The sequence below is a fragment of the Hippopotamus amphibius genome, chromosome 17 (assembly GCF_030028045.1).
Source record: "Hippopotamus amphibius kiboko isolate mHipAmp2 chromosome 17, mHipAmp2.hap2, whole genome shotgun sequence".
NCBI lineage: Eukaryota > Metazoa > Chordata > Mammalia > Artiodactyla > Hippopotamidae > Hippopotamus > Hippopotamus amphibius.
This window is the reverse complement of record NC_080202.1, coordinates 7,387,617-7,415,386: the sequence shown is the minus strand read 5'-3', so window position 1 is coordinate 7,415,386 and position 27,770 is coordinate 7,387,617. Positions and strand designations below refer to the sequence as shown.

The 27,770-nt window shown below is 59.6% G+C and overlaps 1 protein-coding gene across 1 annotated transcript in view; it reads left to right on the top strand.

Annotated features, from left to right (window-relative positions):
* Positions 1-26,034, top strand: part of NTN1 (netrin 1) — a 179,699-nt gene extending 153,665 nt beyond the window's left edge. The window contains exons 6-7 of the mRNA XM_057716091.1: positions 7,320-7,394; positions 22,192-26,034. Coding sequence (XP_057572074.1) covers positions 7,320-7,394; positions 22,192-22,520 — 404 coding nt within the window. The 3' untranslated portion in view covers positions 22,521-26,034. The remainder of the gene's footprint in view (positions 1-7,319; positions 7,395-22,191) is intronic.
* Positions 26,035-27,770: the final 1,736 nt, after the last annotated feature.

The following is a 27,770-nucleotide window of genomic DNA, read 5'->3' as shown; positions in this document are numbered from 1 at the left end:
GCCGGCTCTCTCCTGGGCAACGTGCTCGTGTTTGGGTGCTAAGAAGGTGGTCTCAGCCGGGGGAGTGGACCAGTCACCTGCAGCCTAGGACCAAGAGATGGGGGTGGGCTTAGGGGGAGTGTGGGCCGCCTCCATCCTCGCCGTGGTCATTACGAAACCCACAGATCCCACTGTGTGTGGAAGCGACACACGTGAGAAGCCGGTCTCTGGCCTGAGGAGTCCATGTGGCTTTGTGCACCCGAGTCAGGAATAGTCACAACTCTCTCTCTGGGCAGACTGGCCTCACATGTCTTCTGTCACCTGTCAGTGGGCACAGCGGCCCCGCTGAAATGGACGGAGCCAGCTGGGTGTCCTTCTTTGCCCTCCCACCTTGAGCTCTTCACCTGGCAGGGTTGAGGTGGGGGGTTCCAGGAGCCAGCCCCCTCCCCCCCCCCCCATCAGCCAGCAGAATCCGAAGCTCCCCCAGCCTCCCGGTCCCTGCCCTGGGATGGACCTCAGTGGCTGGGTGTCCTTCGCTCTTCACCCCCACTGCCCCACCTTCCCCAGCCGGCAGCCCGGAAGCAGAGAGGCCCTGGCCAGCTCCCCGCCCTGCTCCAGGGGAGGCACCAGATGCAGCGCCCCGGCTCCGACTGGGGGACGCCGGGCCCCGCCTGCCATATGCTGGGAGCTGAGCCCCGACCCGGAGAGCAGACCCGCCCAGCAGGACTTCTGGCACCTGGGGCACAGGAGGCAGAGCAGAGGGCAAGCTACCCACGGTGGAGGACGAGGAGGGAGAGGCTCGGCCACTGGGATCCGGCCCGCGGGGGCCCCCTCTCCGCTCTTGGCTGCGGGTTGGCCAGGGGAGCAGCTGGGGGGAATAAAGGGAGGGTTGGCTGTTCCCGGGAGGAGCCAGGATGCCAGCCAGCCAGGATGGGCCTGCTGCGAGCCGCAGATGGCGACCTCAGGTCTCTGCGCTCGCTGGGACGGAGTGCATGTAGGTGGGGAGCCAGGCGGTGCCAGTGTCATTCCCTGGCAGCTCCCCTATCGTTGAGGAGGAGGGTGGGATGGAGGGTGACCCTGGTGCGGGGGCCGCGGCAGATCTTCCAGTATTACCTGTGCCTCAATTCTAGCCCCGAAGGACCCTCTGAGAGAGCAGGGGTGGGGGGCAGCCTCCTGCCCACCCCTTCCTCCTGTGCGGAGCAGCGTGGGGGCCCTGGGTCCAGGGAGGATGGGGACCTTCGGGGCATAAAATATGGGACCCGATTAGTCAGTGAGGCCGACCAGCTAATCCACAGGGTCTCTGTGTGTCTAAGCTCACGCCAGCGCTTATTTAAGATCAAACCATATGAAATTGCTTTTTTCTTTTAAAGTTGAAGAATGATCGATTTTAGGCACTTTTATGTGGTTCATCCTATTAATGTTCTTTCTTTTTCTGTTTTCCGACCAGATCAAATAGCATGAGACAGCCTTTAAATGTTTACACAGAGCCAGCCTTGGAAACCATCTGGATCCAGAGATTGCTTAAGATTCTTTATCTATTCAGATTTGATATCTCTTCTTTAGTTCCCTTTGGCCCCTTATGTTTCCCCTAAGAAGGAATGCATTTCATTCAGATGTCCAAGATTGCAGCCTAAAGCTGCATACAATAGCCTTGTAATTTATAAAATCTTCTTTAGGTTGCGGTTAGAGCCCTTCTCATTACTTCCTAATGGGTCTGTTTTCTCTCTTTTATTCATAATTAGACATGACAGTGTTTTGTGCATGTGAGAGAGAGAGTGAGTTTGTTGGTTTGGGGGCTTTACTGAGAATCAATTCTTGGGTGTTTTTATAACTTTTGAGGTTTTTTTTTCAGTATCCTACTTTATTAATTTCTACTCCTGTTATTAATTCTTTCCTCCTGCTTTCTTTGGGTTTTATTTTCCTTATTTTCAAACTTCTAGAATTGAATGTGCTTCATTTATTTGCATTCTTTTTTGTTTAATAATAAATAATATTTATTACATTGTGGTCAGGAAATGTGGCCTGTGTAATTTTAGCTCCTTGGAATTAACTTAGCATTCTTTTACTAGTTATGTGTTTCTGTCTGTTTCTTTTTGTATTTCTCACAGTTTTTGCATAACATATTTCAATAAGATGTTATTCCACACGAATTTTTTTTATCACTTTTGAACTTCTTTGTCATCTAGTGACAAACTTACAACTTCTTTAAAAGTTGTAAGCTTTTAAAAAATTGCTTTACTTTAAGTCTCTCTTAAACAGTCATTTAATATTTTAAAATCAGTTTTTCAATAGAGGTGTTGAATCCGTTTACATTCATTGTTTTGCTTTCAGATAGTGGCTCTTCTGTCATCTGAATTTATCACAGTTGCCTTTTATTTATTTTCTGATTTGTTTTCTCCTGGCATGTTACCTCTACCCTATTTCTTTTCTTCTCTGGTGTTTTGTGGTTATTTTTGGGTTTTTCAAAAATACTATTTGATCAAATAGCTCTTGTTTATCAGAGTCAAGCATGAAATAGCATCTTCTCTGTTCTCCTTACTTAAGACAAAGAGTTATATTCCCTACCTCATTCTCAGTTTTTGTGAATATAATCTGAAGTTGCAGACTAATTTTTTATAGTTATTTATATATACCTATACATTGTCTGATGCTTCCTGTCAAACACTGAAAAATTATTTTGATCTTTGCCTTCACTTTTAGAACCAAATTGGAAACCTCAGTGTTCACTGGTTTCCGTACTCGTCACCAGTGTGTTCATTTCATGACTTTACCTTCTTAAAATTCTTATTTTTGATCCATTTCATAGTTGGTTGGAAAACATTCTCAAGTATTCCTCTCAAAAAGGATACATAGTTGAAACCTTGCATACTAGAGAATATCTTTGGTTTATTGTGCCCTGTGTACATAGAAGACAGTCTAGCTAGGTATAAAAGTCTTGGGTCTCGAAGTTTTCCCTCCTCACAAGCTATAGACATTGCTCCATGGTCATCTGGCCAGCTTCTTGTTGGTTTTAAATCCGTATGTATTTTTTCTTCATCCTGGTATTTCATATGTTTTGCACAGATGTATGTGGGTGTGTTGGTCTCTTTTCTTTGATTTTTTCCAAAAACTCAGTGCATCCTTTCCTTCATATGTAGGTCAGCCTTCAGCTCAGGAATCCTATCTTTGGTCTCTGTTGCAGTTTTCTCCCGATCATATGCCATCTCTTCACTTTCCTTCTTCTATCCCTATCATTTTCTCTTTCACAGTTTCCAAGTCTTTATCCTTTTCCTCTAAATTTTGTGAGAATCTCTCCAATTTACTCTCCATGTTTCTGAATCCATTTTCTACAATATTATTTCTCTTGATTGCTTCCAAAGTCAACTTTAATTGTGCTCCTGGTTTTTTCCAGCTCTTCTTTCTTTCATACATCACCCTTTTTGTATCATCACATGACCTTTTCGCTTTGGCTTTGTTTTCTCTCATGGCTTTTTCTCTCCTACTTCATAGAGGCTGTGTCTTTTCAGAATGGTCTTAGTCTGACGCACTCATTCAGTTACATATTGTCTGTGGCTGTTTTTGAGCTGCAGTGACAGTTTGAATAGTTGTGACAGAGACCGTATGGCCTTCAAAGCCTAAAATATTTACTGTTTGGCACTTTGCAAAAAGCTTTGGATATCCCTGGCCTAGCATGACAGCTGGATTCCCATTCCGGCCCCAAGCTGGATGGCAACGGGGTACATCCAGCTCCCTCTCCAATTCCTAGTCCCTACCAGCCCTTTTCCTCAGTTCGCTTCTGCTCTGTGGAGGTGGTGTCCTTCTGTCTCCGCTGCCTGACTTTCTCGTTCTCTGCATCAGTGATTTAGATAAAAATACGAGTTCACATACCCACTGCAAACACTGTCCTTCCCGTCTGTCTCTCCCCTTCCTGAAGCCTCCCTTGTCGGATGGGGGTGGTGGGGGCCCCACCACGCCTCCCCCCCACCCCACCCCCGGCCTTTTGTTCTCTGGTTGTTGTCTCCCTGTCATCTTCCTTTTTTTCCAGGATTGTTCTGTTCATCAGACAAAGAGCTCTGTCCTGGGGTAAAACCTGGACAGGTTTTGCTTGTTCTACCACCATCTGCCTTTAATTAATAGAGATTGCTCCCAGATTCCAGTGTTGGGTCATCTGTCAGTTTAGCTTTTGGCGTTAGTGTGAATTTTCTTTTTTTTTTCATGGTCTTTATAGCTATTTTGGAGCAAAACAAGGAGAGGAAAAGTGGGTCACTGCCAACTAGATGCCATTTTGAAGGAGTCGAAGGTGCATTTTAAAGCTGCGTTGGGTCCATCTTGAGGCAGTCTCTGTAGCTGTGTGCGTATTTGATAAAAGAAGCAAATGCAGGAACGCTCTCCTTATCCAGGGACCTCTTGTCCAGTGACCTCAGTTCTATGGAATACAGCCAGAGAGCTGCCACAGTGTCCATGCTCTGAAGGTTATTCACTGGACCCAAAGGAGAGCAGTTCAGTCTCTCATTCCAGGCCTGTTGACCCATGCTTTACACACAGTTCTAACAACTTTGGTCTTTCTGTTTTCCTAGCTCACAACTAAATCAGAATCAGCAAGTTGGAAGGAAGTAGGGGACATTTTACAACAATAAGCACACTGACCTGATGAGCATTTCTGGCTGACAGAAAGGAAAGACATAAGACCACATGAAAAACAAACAACAACAAAGCACGTATAGCTGTAAATCTGCACGTGTTGAGGCTGGCACTACTTCCCATAAGGGCCAGCAGCTGGAGGTTGCCTTGTGAGTCCACAACCACCCGTCTGGGCCTTTCCTCTGCCAGCCTGGGTTCTCCATACAAGTCTTGGGTGCAGAGACCCTGTCCCCACCTCCCACAGCTGCAGTTGGCTCAGACAGTGGTTCTAACCCTGGCTGCACGTTCGATTCACCTGGGGAACTTGAGAAATCTGGACGCTCAGCCTGCCCCCTAAACCAATGAAATCAGAGTGTCTTGGGGTAGAACCCAGACATCAGTGTTGTCCTGAAGCTTCTGGGTCTTTCCAGAAGCCCGAGTTGGGAACCAGGCCGTTAGGAGCACAGGCAGAGTTGAAGGCAGTGCCACATGGCTTGTGAGTGGCTGTCATTACTGAGGGGCAGACTCTTGATGTTCATGGGGGTGACTGTGATTTGTCACGCAGTGCCTAGAGCTGGATCCAATTAGGCAGTGATGGATGCCATGCACTCGAGGACGATTTCTGACCGAGGTGGATACTTGGCTCTGAAGAGAAGAGCTGTGGCTGCTGCTAGGAGGGAGTGATGGAGAGGGAAGGGAGGAAGGGCGAGCTGAGGTGCAGGGCCAGGTCCTCCTGGGGCTGTCTCCCCTCCCACCCACAGTGCAGGTGCACTTGGGGCCGGCACCCTGGCACCTTTCTGAGCTCTGTTGACCTGTCTGAAGATGGGAATCACGGCGCCTCCCTCACGGGGCTGCCCGCTGGCTTGGAGGAGCTGATGTGCTGTCAGGGACTGTCGGGCTGAGTCTCCGCCCCCACAGGAGGCAGGGCAGGTGACTGACTGGAAGGCAAGTACCCACGTGGGCCAAAAAAAAAAAAATGAGAAAGTGATGAGAGTGAGTTCAAGGCTGTCCTGCAGTGATGTCACCAGCACTGCTGGCATTCCAGTTCTTTCCCGAGTGGAAGAGAGGAGGCAGGGATTCCCACCAGCTCCCTGGGGACGCGAGGACTTAGGCACAGCCTGGGTTCAGCCCCAGCCGTGGCTTTGCCCTGCGCGTCATCTGCCCCTGAGCTGACTGTGGGTTTGGGCCACTGTCACCTCGCATCTTGACCTCCTGGGCTTGGCCCTGGTAGAACGCAGGCTGCTCTCTCTGGACACCCCAGCCCCTGCCTTCCAAGAGGTTCTGACTCCAGAAACCACCCAGCCGTCCAGCTAGGGGAAGGGGAGCTGTTTTTCCTGATTTCCTGAGACTGCTTCCTAATGGGGTGCCCCAGGAAGCTGGCTGGGGGGTGCAGGCAGCAGGGGGCTGCCAAGCCTGTGGGTCCCAGGGCAACAAGATAGAGCTGTTTCAGCTTGAATTAGGACCTTGAGGGAGGCAGCCACCTCCCATGGGGCCAGAGGCTGACTTGAGTGATCTCTGAATATTCACTGCACATCTAAGCGATGGTTTGGGGGCGCAAGTGGACCCAGGAGGCCTGGCCTCCTGCCCTGGCCTTGTCCTGTGCTGCCACACACATCACTCCTTACCCCACCCTTGTGTGTGTGTGTGTGTGTGTGTGTGTGTGTGTGTGTGTGTGTGTGCGCGCGCGCGCGCGCGTGCGTGCGTGCGTGCGTGTGTTTCCCCTTCACCTTTCCAGCCCCCTCACCAGGACACATACTCAGCCTGTTTCTGAGTACGGTGATCTTGGCACCTGAGACCTGAGTTCAAGGCCTGGCCTCGCCACGCGCTAGCTGTCTGGGATGCACTTGGCAGGCAGCCTCCGTTTCCCAGTCTGTAGAATGGGAATAACGCCGGCAGGTCGCACGTGGAGTGGTGGTGCTGGGCAGGCTGGAGTGATTTCCTGGGCCCCTGCGGCAGGCCGGCCGTCACGCCACAGCTGATGTGTGAGCACAGATCTGGCAGAGGCATTGTGTCACCTCGTCTGAAGAGCAGAAAGGGCTGGGGGCGGGGGGCCGGTGCTGGAGGTTTGCACCTGCTGGGCCGACACAGGCCACCCCCGGGGGAAGCGGGCCTGGGCCCAGGCAGGCCCCGGGGCCCCACACATCCTGCCCGCCTCGCGCTGGGACGTCTCCGAGGTGATACCCGGCGGACGTGGGCCCAGCAGCCCTGCCTCTCAGCAGTAGGGCCCGTTAGAACTGAACCCTTCTGCGTGGGGCATTTTATTTGCACACTGCAGTAGAGTGGACACCAAAGGGGTTTTCTAATGCTTCACGGGCTGCTAATTTCCTCCGTGACCTCTTTTGTTGGGGCCTGACCCCAGCCAGAGGCTGCTCGCCATGGAAGCCAGCGCCTGACACAGACCCGGGCCGCGGGGGTACAGCGCGGCCTCCATCGGCTTTAATCAGGCTCCGGGGGCGTCTTAGACGGGGGAGTTTGTGTGGCGCTCCAAAGCCCTGGGTGGCACCAGACAGGAGCCCCCAGCGTCCCTCGCGGAGGCCGGGGGGCCGGCGGGGGTGGGGCAGGGGGTGCTTTGTCCCGGCGCCTCTCGAGGAGGCCGGGCCGCCCTGAATGGCCGCCCGCGCGCCCGGCCCCCGGGTGTGGCAGGCCCCTGGGCGTTGAGGGCGGTGGCCTCCCGCCTGGCCCGCCAGCCTGCTCTTCGCCAGCCTCATTAGGTTTTGTCTGTGCTCTCCCCTCCCCTCCAGACTGTGATTCCTACTGCAAGGCCTCCAAAGGCAAGCTGAAGATCAACATGAAAAAGTACTGCAAGAAGGACTATGGTGAGTGTGAGCCTCCTGGTCTGGGGAGGGGAGGGGAGGGGAGGGCACCACGTGACCAGCGAGGGGCTGGGACCAGGGTGCAGGTGGCCTTGTGTGGGTGCTGGGCACAGAGTGTCCGTGACTGGACGGGAGCTGAGCGAGATGCGTCCCATGCTCAGGAATCTCCCAGCTCTTCTTGGTTGGTGGCAGGAGGTGTGAGGGGCCACGGGCGTGGGGGCTGGCGTCTCCCCGCTGGCCCTGCGTCCCGGCCAGGGGGACCTGACAGGCCTGGGATTCCCAGGCTTCACTCTGCCCCTGAGGGGCTGTGTGGCCACAGAGCAGTCACTTTACCTCTCTGGTCTTCAGTGCTCTCATCCATACTCCAGGGAATTCAGCCTGAGGCTCTGTAGCTCAAAGAGAGCATCAGAGGGAGGGAGCTCCATGGTGTGTTTTTTGGGTTTTTTTGCTTTTGATTGCGTTGGGTCTTCATTGCTGCCAACGGGCTTTCTGTAGTTGTGGTGAGCGGGGGCTACTCTTCATTGCGGTGCACGGGTTTGTTTCTCAGTGTGGTGGCTTCTCTTGTCATGGAGCGTGGGCTCTAGGCACGCAGGCTTCAGTAGTTGCAACACGCAGGCTCAGTAGTTGAGGCACATGGGCTTAGTTGCTCTATCACATGTGGGATCATCCTGGACCAGGGATGGAACCCATGTCCTCTGCATTGGCAGGCGCATTCTTAACCACTGCGTCACCAGGGAAGTCCCTCCACGGTGTGTTTAAAATGCCGATTCCAGAAGCCAGCTCCTTCCAAGGGTTGACTCCACAAGGGGGAGCTGGGTCGAGAATCTGCATTTTAAACGGCTCGCTGGTAATTGTGAAGTTTGAACACAGCCTCAGGGGATCTCCGAGGGCCTTTTCCAGCCGGGAGCTGGGGGGCTGCAGAGATTCCCTGTGACGGGAGGCCTCAGGCTCCCTTCCTGGGTAGAGGGTGTCCTGTCCGTCCCCCAGTCTCTCCGTGCACCATCCACCCCAGCACTGGGGGCGGGGATCCCCGCACCCCGTCTCCGTCGGCCTCTCCTTTGCCGCCTTCCATCAGCACTTGCTGAGAATCCACTCCCGCCAGCCCTGCCCTGTGGGAAGTGAGGAGCCGGCTTTGTGGTTTCGGGTCCTTGAGAGTGTCCGAGCTGGCTGGAGGCCTGGGCTGGCCAGACATCACGTGACGCGGGGTCAAGGCGGACTGCACAGTGGGTGGGAGGCAAGCGGGGAGCCTGTGGGAGGAGGGGAGCCCCTCGCAGCCCCTGGGCAGGTGTGTGCAGATAGCTGAGAGGCAAACAGAAGTCCTGATGAGATGGTCCAGCTGTCTGCTGGTGGAGCTAGGGGAGGCCAGGGCGTAGGAAGTGGCCACAGCCCGAACACCCACCAAGGGGCCCCGACCCAGGCCTGGCTCTTTCCACCCTGGGGCCCTCCTCCTCACGCAGTGGGCCCGGCTGATTCAGGCTGGGCCTCCTTTTCCTGGATCCCGAAAGTCCACTCTGCCCACCTCCCTGCTCCAGCTGGATGTTGCTGGTCTTGCCCGTTCCTCCTCCTCTGGGCCCTGGAGACGTCTCCACTCACGGCCTCAGCGGCCCTGCCCCGTCCAGCACCGAGCCGCCTGTGTTTTCTGCCCAGCACTCCTAGTCTGCCCTGATCGGGTGCCTCCCCTGGAACCTGGGCCAGTCCGGTTGCTTCTCTGAGCCGCAGTTTCCTTGTCTTAACAAGGGGGCGATGCCCCAGCGGTGTCAGTGGAAGCACCCAGCATGGGGCCAGGTGCCTGGTGGACTCCCGGTAAAGAGTGGCTCTGGCTGGTCCCCTGGAAGCTGAGGTGGGGGATGGGAAGGGAAAGATGACCTGGTACTGAGACCGCGTTGTCCAGAACCCGCACGGCATCCCTTCTAGACCCAAGCGGTCTGACAGTCCGGCCTGGGATGCCAGGCCCCCTGGGGCCTCACCGGGCCAGCTGTTTGAACAAATGCAAGGTGTCCTTCTTTAATGAGGGCAACGGTCAGGATCTTTTAGCAAAATGAAGTGGAAGGTGAGGCCCAGAGGAACCCAAAGGAATGCTGAACTTCTAAAACTGCCTCATTTTACTGCGTGTGCGCGTGTGTGCATGTATACACGTGCGCACACCCCCTGCACGGAAGCCTGGCTCTCCATCCCACGCACCAGCCCACTCCCCGCAGGGTGAGGCTGGAGCGGCCGGCGGGTTTTGCCTGTTGATGCTGAAGCGGCCAGGCTGTGGGTGTCCCGTCCCGGAGCCCCTGGGTCCACAGTGAATTCCTGAAAAGCCTCTTTAAAGGGCTTGCCTCCCAGGGCGGTGCAGACACTTCTGACTTTCTTGGAAAAACTAACCTTGATTTTGAAAACATACTTTGAGGTGGTTTAAAGGTAAAGGGAGTGCTGTCTCTGACCCAGGGTGCCAGCAGCCGCCGGAGGAGGCAGCTGGTGTTGGGTGAGGCTCGTGTGGCCTGGGCTCCTGGCCCGGGGCCGTCAGCGTCTGCCGGGGGCGGGAGGTGGGACTCGGGCGAGAGGGCCCGAGGGTCCCGCCGTGTCCCAGGCTTAGGGCTGGGGGCCCAGCACTGTCCAGGCCCAGGGGGCCAGCGTCACATAGGAGAGCCCCGGGCCTGTCACTCCGCTGCCCCTGCTCCCGCCACACCCAGAACAGGGGGAGAGAACCGGTGGGCCGCCTGGGGGATGGGTGGTGTTGATCTCTGTCTGAAACATCCTCTGAGCGGAGGCTGGGGGAGGGGCCCGGGTGGAGGGGAGCCGGGCGGCCTTTCTGTGAGGTGTCGACCGCAGCCCCGGTCCTGCGCTTCCAGGGAGAAAAGGGAAAAGAGAACTTCTGCTTAAAAGTACCCAAATGGATCTACTGGAGTCATTTTATTCTCTTCTGACGTATTTTCCTCCGTTGACTTCTGCCTCCCTGACCCCTGATATTTCGGGGGGCGCTCCTGTCCGCCCCCCGCCCCTGCAGAAGCGGGCCGGCTCCCTCTCGCTGTAGACCCAGAGGGGCCCCCGGGGAGCAAGGGCCGTGGAGGGGGTGGGGCCCAGCCTCCGGGCTCCTCCGGCCTCTGCTCCCTGACGCGGTCCTCCCTTCCCCGCACCTGACTTCCTCCCGGATCATCCGAGGGAAGCCCCGGCCCCGCAGAGGCCCAGCCTGCCCGCCCGCACCCCATCACGTTTATCCCCAGGACCCCATCTGTCCCAGAACCAGGAGGGGCGAGGAACAGCCCGGCGTGCCCACCTTCGCAGGCTTCACGGCGGCCACCCCAGCTCCTGCCCTGGCACCGCTGGCAGCGCAGTGCCCAGGAGTCCACACGTCTGCGGCAGGGCGAGATTTGAGAAGGGGCAGGTATGGGAGAGAAACAGGTGCCCACTCAGGGCGCTGACGAGGTCTGGAGCTGTTCTGCCCTCAGCTTTTGTGTTCTCATCCCCATCCCCCCCCACTCCCCCCGGCCCATTGCTCGGGGGCGGGGGACTGGCACGGCCCCTGCCCATCCCCTAAAGACTCTGGCGGGGAGGGTTCTGGTCCCCAGCACTGTGCAGTCCAGGATACTCTGGGGGTTACCTGAGAGTCTGGGGAGAGTTGAGCCCACCCCAGCTCAGCCACTAGGCCTGGGTGTTCAGGCAGGAGACAGGCCAAGGAAATGTCAGGAAGGGGATTACAGGGGTTTCCAGGGAGGGCTTGGAAGCCCCCAGCAGGGTGGGGGCAGGCGGGGAGAGGCTTGTTGAGCCAGGAGTGAGTGGCACCCCCAAGGGCTGGGCAGGGGCAGCAGGGGGTCCGCCGGGCCGCAGCGGCAGGCCTTGCTCTGAGGCTGGGGGCCCGGCGTCCCACGGGGCTCTGTGGACCGTGTGGAGAGTCTTCCCTGCGTCCTGCCGGGCCCCTGGGCCCCTGGAGGAGGTGTGAGCAGAGGGGTCCCGTCCACGCCAGGCAGACCTGGACCCGCCGGGGACGGGTGAGCCGGCTGGCCTGGGATCCGGGGCAGGTGAGGCGGCCAGAGCTGGGGGCCCGGGAGGGCCGGGGAGGGGGCTGCAGGGGCCGCGTGATCCCTGCTCGCTGACTGCCGCCCCGGCAGGGAGCCAATTAGGAAACACAGTTCCTTCACTTTACAGCCAAGGCACTAGGGTGTTCCAGAAGCTGCTAATTAGAACCTGGGGGGTGGGGTGAAGAGCAGGTCCCAGGCCCCTTCCTCCTCCGCAGCCAGCTCAGGAGTCGTGATGTTGTGAGGCTGGAGGACCTGGGCCGGGGTCTCCGCGGACCTGGGCTGGGGTCTCCGCGGACCCGGGCGAGGCCGTGGGGAGCAGGGGGCGATGACCTGGGCTGGCTTGGGGTCTCCTGGTCCTGCCCGTGTCCCTCGTGGGAGGGGGCCCAGCAGGTGGGGTGGGCACCAAGTAAGGCCGGAGGGAATTGGGGTCGGGGGAGCCTCAGGGCCGAGCCCGCCGTGCCTCTCTCGTCTGGAGAGACCCCAGGACAGGGAAGGGTGGCCGTTCCAATCTCATTTTTTGAAAAAATTAATTAATTAATTTATTGGCTGCGTTGGGTCTTCGTTGCTGTGCACAGAGTTTCTGTAGTTGTGGCGAGTGGGGGCTACTCTTCATTGTGGTGTGCGGGCTTCTCATTGTGGTGGCTTCTCTTCTTGTGGAGCACGGGATCTAGGTGAGTGAGCTTCAGTAGCTGTGGCACATAGGCTCAATAGGTGTGGCGCATGGGCTTAGTTGCTCCACGGCATGTGGGATCTTCCCGGCCCAGGGATCGAACCCATGTCCCCTGCATTGGCAGGCGGATTCCTAACCACTGTGCCACCAGGGAAGTCCCTCCAATCCCATTTGTAGGGAATGGGGCACTGGTCCCAGAATCTGGAGGCAGATTCCACATTTGCTGTGTGACTCTGGACCAGGCTGGGCCTCAGTTTCCCAGTCTGTCCCGTGGTGGTGTGATCAAGGGGACGTGACGTCCTTCTAGATGTGGCAAGGACGGCAGCCCCGCGGGGCCGTCTCCAAAGGACTGGGGTCTGTGGTGACACTGTCATCGATGGTCCCCCTCTCCTGGGGCCACCTCAGTCCTCTGTTGCCCTCTAGGGGAACCCGGCTCACCTTGCACATGCTGAGAAAGCACCATGGGAAGGCTCCGGCCCGGAAAGTTGTGCACGGAAGACGGTTTTCATTATTTTCCAGTGTACTAGCATTTCCTGCCGACTTCTCAGGAAAACCTAGCCTAGAGGGGCCCTCCGTGTACATGCTCCCCGCGAGTGTGCGTGTGTGCATGTGTGCCTGTGGGAGTGTGTGCGTGTGTGGGGTGTGCACCCGTGTGTGCATCCACGAAGCCCCACCCACTTGGCAGCTCCCACGCAGGCCGAGTGCGTCCACCTCCTGGAGTCGCCGGCTCCACGACGCATTTACCCAGACGCCCGGGGCCCCAGAACCTCGGCCTGTGGAGTCAGGTGACAGGACGGCAGGATGACGCTGTCCCCGGGGCGTTTACTGTGGGGGGTGTTGGGCCAGGGCTGAGCAGGGGCCGGCCATTCTTGGCTGAGGCCTGGCAGTGACTTGAGGCCGAGACGCCCCTCGGCTGGTGTGGGGAGTGGACCTTCCACCCCCGACCCGCGTGGAGGAGGGGCTGGCCTGCCCCTGCCCTCAGCCTTCCTCTTTGCTGGTCCCTGTGCTGCTCAGGAGGCTCCGGTCCTCACTCACCTCATGCCCCGTCCCGTCCCGGGCGCTGGGCTTACAGAGGTGGAGACACAGGCTCAGCCCTCCAGGAGCTTCCAGGATCAGAGGGGAGATGCACACACGGATGACGGCATGGAAGCGGGACATGTGGCCAGGGTCCAGCCTGCGGTGGGCAGAAGCGGGGATGGCCCATCCTCCAGAGAGGGTGTGAAGGGAGGGCTTCCTGGAGAAGGGAGCCCAGGTAGCCAGGGCTCACTAGGCCAAGCAGGGCTCGCAGGCAGAGGGAGCAGAGTGTCTGAGTACAGAGGTAGGAGCAGGCTGGGGAAACGGGGAAGAGGGAGTGTGGGCTGCTGGATGCAGGCGTGGAGGCCAGGAAGGCTGGGAGAGAGGCTGGCGTGGCCTCAGCAGCCGGATCCATGTCCTCGTGCAGAGGCCCCTCCGAGGCCGCGGAGAGCCAGTCCCGCTCACGTTGGCACATGGGGCTGCCACCGTCTCTTCTTCCTCCCTGGGGTTCAGAAGTGGGGGGAGAGGACAGACGGCTCGCGTCCTGAAAGGTGAGATCATCTCACTTGCCAGTTCTTGGAAAAGTGATTCGTTCCCAGAACTGTTTATTAGTCACCTCTTTTGTTGAGAGACATTTTGGCGCCACCAGATGGAAAAATCAATACTTTTCCTAAGACGGTTCGTCTCGAGTATTCCTCCCGCAGTCCGGCAAGGATGATTTCCGAGGATAGAGCTCGGAGCGGAAGTCCTGTTGGCACCTGTGGGGAGGAGCTGGGTCCGTGAGGCTGTGTGCGTGCATGTGTGTGCGCGCGTGTGTTTCTTGGGGGCCCCAGCAGAGGTGGTCCTGGGGACCTGAGCAGACCCCTGCCTCCGAGCACCTCGTACCTGCCGGGGCAGTGGAAACCCCAGAGAAGAGGCCTTGCTGGGCCGGTGTCTGTCCTGTGAGGGGGGGCTTTTTATTCCTGCCGATGGGATGCTGAGACCCAGCAAGATAAAAACACGCCCGACCGGGGCCGCGAGGCCTGAGGTGCTTCTGCCCGCAGCCCACCTGCAGTGCCAGGACGCTGAGCCTCTGGCAGCAGAGTGGGCGTGGCCCCCCCCCGAGGCTCACGGCTCCTGATGAGATGTCCAGAGACACCTCTGGGGGGGGAGCAGCAGGCGTGGGCGCCGTGGTGTTGGGGTGACTGTCAGGGAGGCGGGGCTGTCAGAGATGATGGAGCCGCGATGTCGGGCACGGCGGCGGCGGTCGTGGCAGCGGGGTGGGGTGGGTGTGCGGTGGGGGCAGGTCACGGGCAGGTCTGGGACAGAGGGTGGGGAGACCTGGCCAGCAGTGGAGACGACGGCGGTGGTGGAGTGACTGCGGATTCCCGTGGAGCTGCTGTCGACTAGAGGGCGCGGCGGTGGTGGGCACGGCCCTTGCGGGCCCTCGTCTAGCGGCTCAGGCTGGGGTGAGGGGGGCAGGGGTGACGGGGAGTCTTACAACTCGGGCCTCTCGGCAAATGATGGCCCCTCCCCCTCACAACACCCCCTGCCCTTCCTTTTCTCGACCTTGGGGTCAATAGCTATTCCTGATCAGGGTCAGTCCCTTCAAGTGCAAAACACGGGGCGGGTTATCAACCCCGTGCTGGGGGCCGGGCTTCCGTGTCTGCAGCAGGCTGTGACTTCGGGGCTCGGGGCTGGGGTACAGATGTTAGAGGAGTGCCCTGGGGGCTGTTCCCTTAAGGGCAGTTAGCAGGGTCCTGGCTGAGGCCAGGAGGCCGCCGGCGGTGACGGCTGGGAGAGGCCAGCCGTCCCTACCCCCGCGTCAGCACTGTCCCCAGCTCCGGGCAGCAGGACGCAGCCCAGCCAGCAGCACGTGGCATGGTGTTTCAGAGGCTCACTGACACGTCTCCAGGGGTCACTGGCCCCCTGGGGATCCTCCGATTTCCCCAGCCAGGTGTGACCTCCCCCCTCAGAGTGCCAGCCCCATGTGGAGGCCAGATGTGAAGCTGGGTCGGCAGGCGTCAGCCTGAGGTCGCAGAATGCGGGTGACCACCGGGTTGGGCAGGGAGGGCCCGTGGGTCCCAGTGGCAGCTCGACAGAGGCCCCCGAGCCTGCGGGGTGCCGCAGCCCTCCCCATCCCCACAAACAGGGAGCCCAGAGCCTGGGCCTCCCGCCGCTGCCACCCCAGCAGCCGTAGGGCACCGGGCCCCAGAGGGAGCTGCCAGGGCCCCGTCATTCCCTCTCCCTGGAGCGTCCTCTCCTCTGAACGTCCTGTTTCTAGGAAGGAGGTGTGGGTCGGGAAGGCCGTCTAATGGAAGGTGTCCTCCCATTTCACAGACGGGGACACTAAGGCTCGGAGTAGGGGTCGGGGAGGCAGGGATCCGTGCCAGGTGCCCGGGGACACGCGCCCCCTCCTCCCTACAGACAGGCAACCCTGTCTTGTCCCCGCTCCCTAGCCACCTGTCTCCAGGATCACAGAGCACCTCTCCCACCCACACGGGGCTCGGGTGGGCAACTTTCCCCAGCGGGGTGGCTCATGTGGGTCCTGACACCCCACTTCCTTGGGTTAGAGCCTTCGGCCCAAGGACCCCAGCACCGTCGCTGTTCCTGGGGTCTTCCCACGCCTGCCGCTTTCCCCGCTTGTGTGAGGCTCTGGCTGAGATGGGAGGGGAGCACCGCTTCTGAGCAGCCGGGGCTACCTTCAGGGAGGCAGCCGCAGCCTAAGGTCAGACCACCTTTTCAAAGGCTCGCTAAGGGTCCCCCCAGGGCAGGCGCCTCCCCCGGCAGGGCTCTGGTTAGGATCCTGCTTTTGTGCGTGTTTCAGGGTCTGAGGCCTTTCTCTGGGTGTTCTTGGAGAAGTAGCTTCCGTCCTTTCAGTGGTTTGACTCCTAGAAGCTGAGCGAGTGCAGTGTTCACAGGGTGACAAGGGGACCAAAGTCACTGCTGGATGCCCTCCCTCCGGGACAGGGCTCCACGCACGGTGTCCTGGGCGCGGCCAGGAGCCAGCCCAGAGGGGGAGGAGGGGCTCTGTGCAGAGGGGTTTGCTGGAAGCAGTTGTGGCAGGACCCTTGTGCGAGGGCTCTTGGGTGCGCCCCTCTGAGGAGTCGGTATGAATGTGCAGCCGGGATGTGAGCCCTGGAGGTGCGGGGCCTGGGCTGAGGCCACATCTGGGAGGCTGACTCTCTTGCCTGACCCTCCTGCAGAGGCCAGGACCCCAATGACGGTGGGGAACCTTCCCAGCGGCACAGCCAGCAGGCCCCAGCCCCGTCCCCACCGTTGCCCGGTGTGTGTGTGAGGTGGGGGGCAGGTTGGGCTGCTGCTGTCAGCCTGGGGGGCAGGCGTGGGTGGTGGGGCATCTCATGAGGCCTTGGGGGGGGGTGTGTGTGTTGGGGGGTGAGCCTTGGCCATCCTCCAGGATGACACTGTGACAGCGGGGCCATGCCTGCGGTGGGGGAGGGGGGGACACACCGGAGTTGCCCGGGCTGTTTCCGTTCCTGCTGACGGCGCCTCCCCCCCGGGTAGCGGGCGCTCTCTCCCTTGGGCTGATTTCAGGAGAGACCTGTGACGAGGGCAGGGCCCAGCTCCACTCTCCTGCCTGAGTCTCTTGCAAAGCAGGGCGGCCAGGCTCCTGGGCTCGTCCCACCTGCGGGCTGGGGGCGCAGGGGGCCCAGGCCAGACCAGGACCGTGTCCCAGGGAACAGGGCCGATATCCTCCCCAGAGCCTGGCTCTCTGATTCCCAGCTCTCCTGAGGGCCCCTCCTCCAGGGAGCCCCCAGCAATCAGACGGTCCCAGGCACCTCACTCCTGTCCCTTCCCAAGAGCAGAGTCTAAGCACCGGGACCCGGCAGGGGAAGCTGAGGCCTCCTCCGTGTTGCTGTTGGTCTCTGAGAGAGAGGGGCACACCATTGCTTTTTTGGCTGGAGGGGGAAAAGCGGGGAGCCTTCCCCAGTCCCAAGTTGGGTGTCCCCATGTTATTCAAGGTCTGAGGTGGGGCCTCGGGGGGTGTGGCAGGGGGTGGATTCCTGAGGACCCTGACTTGAGGGGTCTGACCACAGCGCGCCTCCAGCCCTCCCCCCATCAGATGAAAACTGGACGGGGTTGCTGTGCCCACCCCACGCCCACAGGTTGGCATCCCCTGGAACAGGCTTGGCCCTGCTCAGCCGTTTCTGACCTTCACAGGGGGCTGGGAAACATGTGGTCAGAGCTGCGCTTTATGAAAGCAGCTGCAACGCATGACACGCTTTCCATACCGGGAGATTTATGGGGCCGCGTGGTTTTAATGGTTTCTGTGGGGCTAGTGTCCTCCCCCACCTTCGTCCTGGCTGCTGTCTTGGAGGCAGATGGGTGACAAGCCTTCCCTGGCTGGACGGGCCCAACAGGAAGGTACGGCTGGGCCGGGGAGGCCAGGGCTGACCACCCAAGCCTCCTCGGGAGGGCAGCTGCTAGAAAGGCCCTGGGGACCCACTCTGAGCAGCCCATAAATCTGGGAGACCTCCAGGAGGCAGGAAGCCTCCGTGCTGAGGTCCCAAGCTTGTGGGGAGAGGAGGAGGGTGCCCCCTCCCCCCCCGGGGCCTGAGCCACGGCCGCTGCCCCTGGCCCCAGCGGCAGGTCATCTGTCTCTGCTGGGCTGGGAGATGGATGTGCGCTCACCACATACGCCTCTTGGACCCAGCAGCTGTCCTAGAACCTGGCCCGCCGGGAGCTCTGATCCCAGCAGGACGTCCCCCAGACCTGCACGCGGGGGCATCAGGCAGCCTAGTGCTGCCCCTGCCGCGGACTGCTCAAGGTGGGGGCCGCGCCAGGTCCTCGAAGGCCCCAGAGCTGACAGATTCTCAGTTTGTTGGGCTGGAGCTGGGGAGGGAGGGAGGGAGGCTTTGAATGAGCCAGGGCTCCGGACAGAGGAAGGGGGCTGCCATGGGGCCGCGCGGCCCCCTTGAGAGGAATCCAGGTGCCTACGGGATGGGACTTGGAGCTCCCCCCTTTAGCTGGCCTTTGCTGGCCTTGTGCTCTCCTAGCACAGGGCCTTGATGGAGGTTGAGGCGCCCAGGAAGGATGGCCAGAGGTCTGCACCTACAGAAGGACACGTGGGGCCTCACGCTGAGCCAGGAACGCGGCTGAGAGGACCCGCGGGGTGGGCGAGGCCCCGGCCTGCCTCCAGCCCTCCGTGCCACGGCCAGAACCAGCCTGCGCTGGCACCGGCAGTTCTTGTTGACACTGGCCTCCGTGGGCTGGTCTTCAGTCCCCACCGTGGAGTCACGGCAGCCCCGGAGGGGCTGGCGCAGGCCTCTGCCTGGGGACGAGGGACAGAGGCGCATAAGCAGCAGGCGCGGGGGCCGGCAGGGGAGGTCAGTCCTCGTAGCTCTGCCCTGGTGGCCGAGGAGGGCTCCTGGCATAAAAGGTCTTCCTGTGAGCCCTGGCGTTGCTGAGGGGGGCTGCTGCAGGAAAGGTTTTCCTGCAGATTTGGGCAGCCCAGGGGACCCCAAGGCCAGGAGACAGGGTGCAGCCTGGGACCTGGAGGCCGACTCCCTGCTCTCTGGAGGCTGTGCACTCCCCTTGCTTTTCTGTGGGTGCCTCCTCCATCCTGCAGCTCCCTGCTTGCTCAGGGGCTGGTGCCCACACCCAATGCCTGCTGTCTGCAGGGGAGCAGAGCCCCAAGGGACCCGCACAGCAGCTCAGCTGCAGCGTGGCCCAGCCTGAGCCCTGGCTGTTTGGGTGAGCTGGGCTCAGAGGGAGGGTGTGGACGCTGAGATGGGGACGCTTATCCTGGGAGCGGGGGGCCCAGGCTCCAGCAGGTGGGGCAGGCTCCCCTCCCAGCCAGCTGGCCTCAGCCGCTCCCTCGTCTGGCCCCCACGGCTCTGTGCTGGGACCCTCCCTTTCCCTGCGGGATCTCGGCAGGTCTCTTACCACCCAGTCTGATCTCGCCGTCTGCCTTTCTGAGGGTCGTCTCATCTGCCTCATTTCTGAGCGATGAGCCCTGTGTTCTGGCCTGAGGCTGGTTTAGGACTTGAGTGCAGGGCTGTGGGGCTTAGGACTGAGGGTTTTTAGCCTGGAATGAGCGTCATGTGGACGTGAGGGGCACACCCTCGGGGACTGTGGGCCTAGGAGGTGTGCGCAGGGCCGCTGCACGAAGGACCCCTCCCCTCCCCGGGTTGGGCAGAGACCCTGGTCATTCCTGGCTCCCAGCCAGCAGGGTGTCAGAGGCGACGGCAGCCCTGCGCTGTGCTGAGCCCTGCAGGCTCCCGAGGGGGCTGAGTAGGTCTGCCTGAGGTCACTGTTTCAGTGTGTATTTTGAATATTTTCAGCCGTGTGTGCACTGCGGGGACTTGGCCTGCGCACTGCATGTGCAGCTCATACTTGGTGGGCTGTGTAATATGCAGAAGCGTTGCCAAGGGCAGCAGAAATGTGGACTTTTTCCAGCATAATCACATGAATCTACCACCCCGCGCCCCTGCCCTGCCCCCAGCCGGCTGCGAGGGCGCCGCTGGGGTGGAAGGAGGACAAGGGCCAGGGCTTCATCCCGATCGCCCTGTGGCCACTGCTTTGGCCTCTGGATCCTTGATGACAGCAAGGTGTCCAGGGCCAGGTTCCCTTCTGGGCTGTGTCCTCAGTGTTAGGTGGGTCCCCTCCAGGCTTGGGAAGTGGGGGTGGCGGCTGCTGGGAGAGGGAGGATGTAGACCAGGGAAGGTGGGGCAGCGGGGTGCAGGCCTCCTTCAGGTCCAGGGGGTGAGAAGGGCCCTCTCAGGGACTGACCCTGTCCCGCCGGCTCTCTCGGCCTCACCAGCTCTGCCCTCCCACCTGGCCCCGAGCTGAGGCCCAAGGACGCGAGTCTCTGATTCCAAGGGCACGAGTTTGCACTTACTGCCAGAACAAAGTACCACAGACCGAAGGGCTCAAACAACAGAAATTCATTTTTCGGCCCGTTTTGGAGGCTGGAGGTACTGGGTCAAGGTGGCGGCAGGGTTGCTTTGCTCCGAGGCCTCTCCCCTTGGCTTGTAGGCAGCCGTCTTCTTCCTATGTCTGCACGTGGTCTTCCTTCCGTGTGTGTCTGCGTCCTGATCTCTTGTAACTTCCTCTTACCTCTCAAAGATTTATCTACAAATATTGTCACATTCTGAGGTACTGGGGGGCCAGGACTTCAATGTATTCATTTGCCCGGGGTGGGGGGAGATACACAGTTCACCTCATAACGCCAACAGATGATCCAGTGGGGCCCCCGCCAGAGGTGCCTCCTACAGCATCCCTGTCAGGTGAACCCAGCCCACCCTGGTTGGGGGAACACTGTGGCTGGGCCAGGGGGTCTGAGGTCCCACACAGGCAAACAGCTGCATCCTGGGGGAGGCTCATTCTGTATTCAGCTCAGTCCTGAGGAGAGGAAACCGGGGCTCTCAGGGATGCTGGGGGCGGCTCCCCCTTTGCTTAGCTGAGGGGCACTCAGTTGCCACGGTGACCTCTGTCTGCACAGTCAAACACACACAGCCCAACCACTTCTCTAGGCTGGAGGGCTCCCCACCCCCTCCTCAGAGTTCACACTGAGTGTTGAGTCCCTTGGTGACAAAAACATGGAAACGGTTGCCATGGCAGCTATTCTTTGGAGCCCTCAGACTGGAGTGCAAAGTTCAGGATGCCCAGGAGCTGCTGAAATGAAAATATGGGAAAATCCGCCACTTCCCTCGCCCCAGAAGGATGAGTCGGATGGCATTTGATGGAGGGCCCAGCCATCCCTGCCCCTTCCCAGCATCCTGGGCCAAGTGTGGGCACAGGAGGGGGCCGGGGACTGAAGCTGGCAGAGTGGCCCGCAGCAAGCTGTGGGTGGGCCCAGTGCCCGGAGCCAGGTGATAGCCGCTCGACGTGTCCTCGTGGTTGCTGGAGCCACTGAAACCATCTTGTCTCAGTTTCTTCACCTGGAGTCTGGGGAGACAGGCTGCTTTCTCAGGAAGGTTCAGGTCCATGCAGCTGCTAGGGTAATCTTGAGCCTATCCCAGGGTATAGGGCATGATGGGAAGAGGAGGGTGTTGTGTTCTGACCGTGGGGATGGGGAAGGAGGCCAAGTTTCCCTTGGAGGGAGGTTAGTACAGCAGAGACCTCTGCACTTACCCCCAGCATGATTATGTGTGCCCTGCAGAAGTTCCCCAGGTGGGCTCCATGGGGGCACTGGTGACTTCAGATGCACCAGCCAAAGGGTCCTGAAGTCAGAGCTGTTTGGGAAATCAACACGTGTATGCACACACAATTTGTAGATTAAAGGCTCTGAAGAGTCCCGCAGTAAGGAAACTTCTTGACTTTGTTTAACCCAGTATTTCACATATTTGAGTAAACCCCCCCCCGTTGTTTTTTTTTTTTTAAAGCATGTCCTTTTATGAAACATCTCTTAATATAACATTTGTTAACATTTACTAGGGCATTGAATCTCAAAGTGTGTTCCTTGGATCAGTACCATCTGGGAATTTGTGAGAGGTGTACGTTCCTGGGCCCCACATCTGTTGAATTGGAAATCGGGGTGAGGTCAGCAACGTGTGTTTGACAGGCCCTCCGGGGGCTTCTGATGCCTGCTCCAGCTTGAGGAACGCCCCCCACGCCCCGCGGAAAGAGTAGCAGAGAATTGAAAGGGAGGGACTCCCCTGGGGACTGGGCAGCACAAGGAGCCTGCACTGTGGCAGAGGCGCACGTGGGCACTGACACTGACGCCCCACTCTGGTTTTCTGAGATCGGATCGAGGGCAAAGCTGTGTGTCTGGCGACGTCATGAGGCTTGATGTTAAATGCCCCAGGGTGGGGGTACCCTCTGAGGTTTCTCCCCAGCCCGGCTGAGGGGCCAGCTCTCTGCTCACGGAGGGCACTGGCCCTGGCAGCTGGGTTCTGCCTGGAGTTGTGGGGGTGTGGTCAGCTCCTAGAGTGCTTTCCTGGACCCTAAGGGGGATTGTCCCCAAACACGGCGCTGGGTGGCATCTTCCACCCAGGCAGGAGGTAAGGCTTGTTGGAGCAGTGGCCTGGGCCCAGGTGTCAGCAGGCAGGGTTCCAGGAGAAGCGGGGTACCCTGTGCAGTCACGTCCCAGCCCTGGCCCTCCTGGCCGCAAGGAGCTGGGGGGGTCCAGGCGGCACCCGTGGCCCACCCTCCTGCCTGTGCTTCCTTGCAGCCGTCCAGATCCACATCCTAAAGGCGGACAAGGCGGGGGACTGGTGGAAGTTCACGGTGAACATCATCTCCGTGTACAAGCAGGGCACCAGCCGCATCCGTCGCGGTGACCAGAATCTGTGGATCCGCTCACGGGACATCGCCTGCAAGTGCCCCAAAATCAAGCCCCTCAAGAAGTACCTACTGCTGGGCAACGCGGAGGACTCGCCCGACCAGAGCGGCATCGTGGCGGACAAGAGCAGCCTGGTGATCCAGTGGCGGGACACGTGGGCGCGGCGGCTGCGCAAGTTCCAGCAGCGCGAGAAGAAGGGCAAGTGCAAGAAGGCCTAGCGCGGACGCAGCGGCGCCGGGCGGGCTGAGCGCGGGGCCGGCGGAGGGAGCGGGCGCGGGCCGCTGCCGGGGCGGCGGCGTGGACTTGGCCCGCGAGGCTTTCCCAGCTGGGGGAGGGGGCGGGGCCCTCGGCGGCCCCGCCCCCAGCCCCGCCCCCCGGGCGGCCAGGCCCCTGAGAATTGAGGACGAGACTTAGCTACCTCACGGGCTCCCTCCAGAGCAGAGATGCGCTCCCGCGGGGCCGGGAGGAGGGCCGGGGCAGGCGGGCGCAGGACCGCGCCAGCGGGCCTCCGCGCTGGGTGGAGAAGGGCACACGAGGAGACTGTGAACCTCCCCCGCGGCCCACAGCCCGGCCAAACCACCACCCCAAACACACAACATCCCGTCCTGTACCTCCCCCCCCCCCCCCCCAAAGAATTCCCACAGGAACCCTGGCTGCAGGAGCCTGGGGGTGGCGGAAGTAGCCTGTCCAACTAACCTTCCCCGTACGACGGTCTGTGGCCTCCACCTGCCGCCTGGGTTCCCCCCTGGCTGGGGTTTACACTCTGTGCACCCAGAGCAGTGAAGCCCCTGCCCAGCTGGGGCTCTGGCCCAGGCAGAGGGCCCAAGGACACCCCCGAGAAGCCCACGCCAGGGGGTCGGTCACTGCTCACGCCAGAGCTGCCTGATGGAGGCGGCACTGCGGACGCAAAACCTCCCAGAGAGTTTCCTTTCTGGAAAGTTGGAAGCAGCCCCTTTATGACATTTTCCAGGGGAGGGGGGGAAGGGGCACTGGCTGGGTTTACAGCAGTGACACTATTTGTGTAATGACATCAGCTCCCGCAAGGCCCCTGAGCAGTGTCAACAGCTGAGCAGGGCCTGGGCGCAGGCGGCTCGGCGGTCGGGCAGGGGAAGCGGCTGCCCGGGGTGGGGACCTGCTTCGCCGGCTCAGAGAGGTGCCGGAGGGCCTACGCCGTGGGCGGGCAGGGGCGGGAACTGCTAGGTTCCTGGGTACCGAGGAAGCCGCGACCACTTGCTGCTGCGGCCCTCACTCCTGGCTCCCCAAGGCCAGGGACGGAGGCTGCTAGGCCGAGAAAGCCTGTTGCATCTACCCCCTGCCCCTGACCTCCCCACGCTGGGGCTGCCCCTGTGGCTCTCCTGGTCCCACCTGGGCAGCACCTCGCCCACTCCTTTCTGGCGGCCCTCTTTGTGGACGCCTCCCAGGCCCCCTTTCCAAAGCTTCCTAGAGATACCGTCCGCAGGCAGGCAGCCCTAGACCTTGGAGTCCGATAGCGGCCCGCAGGGCCCGTGCCGCCCGCACACTGAATTCCAGGCCTGGCCCCTCCCTCAGTCAGGAAATGGGTTTCACCTTCGCTGCTGGAGTCCGGCTGCTCAGAAGGGTCACACTAAGTACGAAGCTTGGGCCCTCGTGGTCTGGCGTCGCTCGGCCCCCCCCCCCCGCTTCGCCACTGCCCTTTACTGAGCACCTGCTCTGTGCCAGGCACTTTACCCCCGTGATCTCATGTTATCTTCGTGACAACCCTGTGAGACAGGGGTTCTCACCCCCACCGTCACCAGGCAGAGGAGTGGCAGAACTGGGTTCAGACTCCAGAGGCCTTGCTGCTCCGGCTGCCCGCCGGCGCTGGGGCCCGCCGCGGTTCCCTCGCAGACCGCAGGGGGTGCTTCTGGGTGAGTCACCACTGAGATGCTGGCCCCGGTGACGGCATCTGGCCCGGAGAATAGGAGTCAGCAAGCGGAGGCAGGGATGGGCACAGCCACATGTCCAGAAGTGGCAGCCAGGGCCGTGGGTGAGGCCCGGTGTAAACGCGCCGCAGGGCAGCCCCTGGAAGCCTAGATTCCGGGAAGGCAGGCCGTGTCGGATCCTAAGGGGTAGGGAGAAAGGAGGTCTGGCTGCCTCGGGGTGTCCGGAGGGATTCCAGAGATGCCCCCAGGGGCATCGCGAAGACAGAACTGCCCCAGGAAGGGGTATCTGTCTCGCTGGGAGCCTAGGGACCCCTCCACGCCCTCGGCCCTCCTCCACTGCCCACTGTGGTTCAAGTGAGTTTTGTTGGCCCACAGTCCTTGAGAGGCCCTGCCGAGACAGCTGTCCTGGTTCTGCTCACACCAGCCTGGCTTCTCTGCCCTGCCCAGAAGGGCCATGGCAGCCTCTCCACCTCTCACCCTGGGCCTGAGTCATAGCCCATGTCACCAGGGGTGACACTGGTTGTCTGAGGTCCCCCTGTGCTGGAGCCAGCGGCCGGCCAAGCAGCAGTGCCTCTTGCTTTAAGTTTAGCCAGCCTTGCCCCCCTGCTTGGCACCCCGAGAACAAAGTAGCCTGGTCTCTGGGGAACGTCAGGGTGGCCAGATCAGCCAGGGTGGAGTGAGGACACTATTGGGGTATCAGTCCTCGCAGGCTGCCTTCCCCATTTCACGGAGCCAGCCAGAGCTCAGCCCACTGCTCCTCTGAATCCAGCCACCAGTTCAGGAGTGAGGACCCATCCTTGGGAAAACACCCTTCTTTCTCCCCTGCCCCGCCTCCCCGGGAGGAGATGGAAGTAGGGATTGAGTTGTTCCGGTTTGTACAGTTAGGAAAGGATGTAAAATGGAACTAGATTTTGAAGAGTGTATTAACCAGAGTTGTGATATGTAGGTGTTTGAAGAAAAACATACCAGATTAGTCTTTAAAAAAAAAAAAAAAAAAAATTTCCAAGTTGTCCTTTTTCTTACCTGCTGGGTGGTCTGGAGCCCCTGACAGCAGGGTCCCTGTTTTCTGACACACAGTGATACTAAAGATTGGGGTGGAGGGAAGGCGGACGGATGGGGCGGCTGCCCCGACTCACCTGCAGGCTGCGGCTTCGGGAGGCAGCATCCTCGGGTCGTGGTAAATGGGAGGGATGCCTGCGGTCCAAGCCAGGGAGGCCAGAAGCCACCCCAGGGCCCACCCGGCTCTCTGCATAGCAGCCGCAGGAAACGGGCACAGGCTGTCTTGGGTTTGCCCCCGGTCGGGATGAGACTGAGGCATCAGGAGATGGTCCCTTGAGGAAACTGAAAAATGTCAGGGTCTCAGTGCTCAAAGAAGGACGGGAGAGTGGACGAGCTCGTCCCGTGGATGGGGTTACTGGGCCACGGTTCACGGCCACAGCCACGCCATACCCTGGGGACACTGAAATGCGTACTCGCGGGACCTCACCCCGCCAGAACCAAGCCAGCCCCGCTGCCCGTGTCACTCCCTGCTCCCCACTGCATCCTCCCCCCCGACTCCCTCCTGCGTTTCGGAGTTCTGTTCCCTCAGAATTGTAAATGTTTAGTTGTGACCATGACATATTGTTTGGGTCAGTGTTCCTCTCCAATGCATACTAATATATTATGGTTATTATATATGAATATATTTAATGACATGGAAAAAGTTTTGGATTTTTTAAGTCTTTTTTTTTTTGGTTAGAGTTGTAATGGACCCAGATGGAACTTGTAACGTGGGCCCCACATGATAGAACTAAATTCAAGATATCAATTAAATAAACTCTTGTATACTGTTCTCTGTCTCCCAGTCTTTACTGGTGGCCCGAGCTACGGGTGGTCGGGCTGTGGTGAGAGAGGATGGCGAGTCTTCGGGCCATGTAAGGAATATGGCTTCTGGTCTAAAAACTCCCCAGCACAACAGAGCCCCGGGTTTTTCACAAAGCCCGAGACAGTACCCCAGCAACCCACTGAAATAGAAACCAGGAAAAGGGCAGCTTTGCTTGGAAAGTCCAGCAAAGCTAGGGGCTGGCCAGCTCCAAATGTAAAGTTGAGCTAAAAAGCTCTCAAATGGGACAATCTCTATTTCAGTCCCCAAGAAACCATCCCTGGGGATTCACCCTGGCCACTCCCTGGGGCTCCGGGTCAGGGGTACCCCAGAGAGTAGGGCAGAGAGAGCCTTTGAACTTGCCTGTCTTACTCAGAACCTGCAAGTAGAGGTTTTGCCTTTCCTGTAACCAGTTTCTTCTATTCTCAACCAAGGGGAGACTCACCAGCAAAGACAACAGGGTTAGTGATGTTCAGGAATGTTCTGCAGCCGTCACCAAGGCTGCGTGCAGCGCAGGGCCGGGGCCAGCGCCACGCAGCCACCAGGAGCTGAGCTCACTGGGTTTCTGGGAGGCTATATTTAAACCTCCAAATGGTTGTGCTTTCTCTATTAAGGAAACAATTCAGTCATTAGGAACCTGTTGTGCTGCCATGCAAAGTGGAGCCAATCGTCACCAGGAAGCTGTCATTTCTGCACCCAGCTGTTTCGAAGACAAGTCTCCGCCATGCAGATTCAGCCGGCCCCTGGAAGGCACGGGAAGCCCTTCCCTGCTGCGTGGAGAGTGGACTGAGACGCTGTTCGCTGCTGCTCAGGAAGGAACAGGGCCAGCCCGGCCTCCTCAAGGGGACTGGTTCTGGAAACGGGAGCTGTGCTCTCGGGACCAGGGGTCAAAGCCAGGGCAGGTAGACGCAGGGGTGGTCCCTGGTGTCAGTCCCTGCTGGACACCGGATGGGCAGGGACAGGATACAGGTCTCAGGTGGCTGGACAGGCCGAGGAGAAAGCAAGTCTTTTCTGCAGCCTCGGGGTCCCCTCAAAGCCAGTTCAGACCCCGTTGGACCATTTGCAGGGTGTAAGACATCTGCCAAACTCAGTGCAGGAAATCAGCCGGCTATCTGTCGAGTACTGACCCAAGGGAGTTGGAAAAGCCCACTTTAGAGACTGGAATGCCGGGGTGCAAGGAAACAGAGAGATTCCCATCAGGGACTCAGGGGCCAGCAGAATCCAGTCAAAAGCCCAGACCCTGCTGGGTGAGGGCTCCCCAGGGTCCGGCCAGCTCTCAGGGAGGCTCCCGCATCCGTAAAGCCCTCCCCCTGGCCCAAGACAGAGCCTGGGGATGGAGGCCACCCGATCATGGCAGAGACACGCCTAGGTTTCAGATTCTGTTGAACAGACAGCTCTGACTATGATCTTTTAAGACTAAATAAAGAGGTGTAAGAAATATGCCAAGAAAAACTAGGTGCGAAAGGACGGACAGAGCCAGTGTGAGGAACAGAGCAAGGAGTTAGTCCATTGAAAAACTGTACCACACTGGAGACTCAACAGGACAGCAAGTCACTTCTGTTACTGGCACGGAGCTGGGAGAACTCTGAAGCTGTAAGAAGCAATTAGAGGGACGTCCCTGGTGGTCCAGTGGCTAAGGCACCACACTCCCAATGCAGGGGGCCCCGGTTCCATCCCTGGTCAGGGAACTAGATCCCACATGCTGC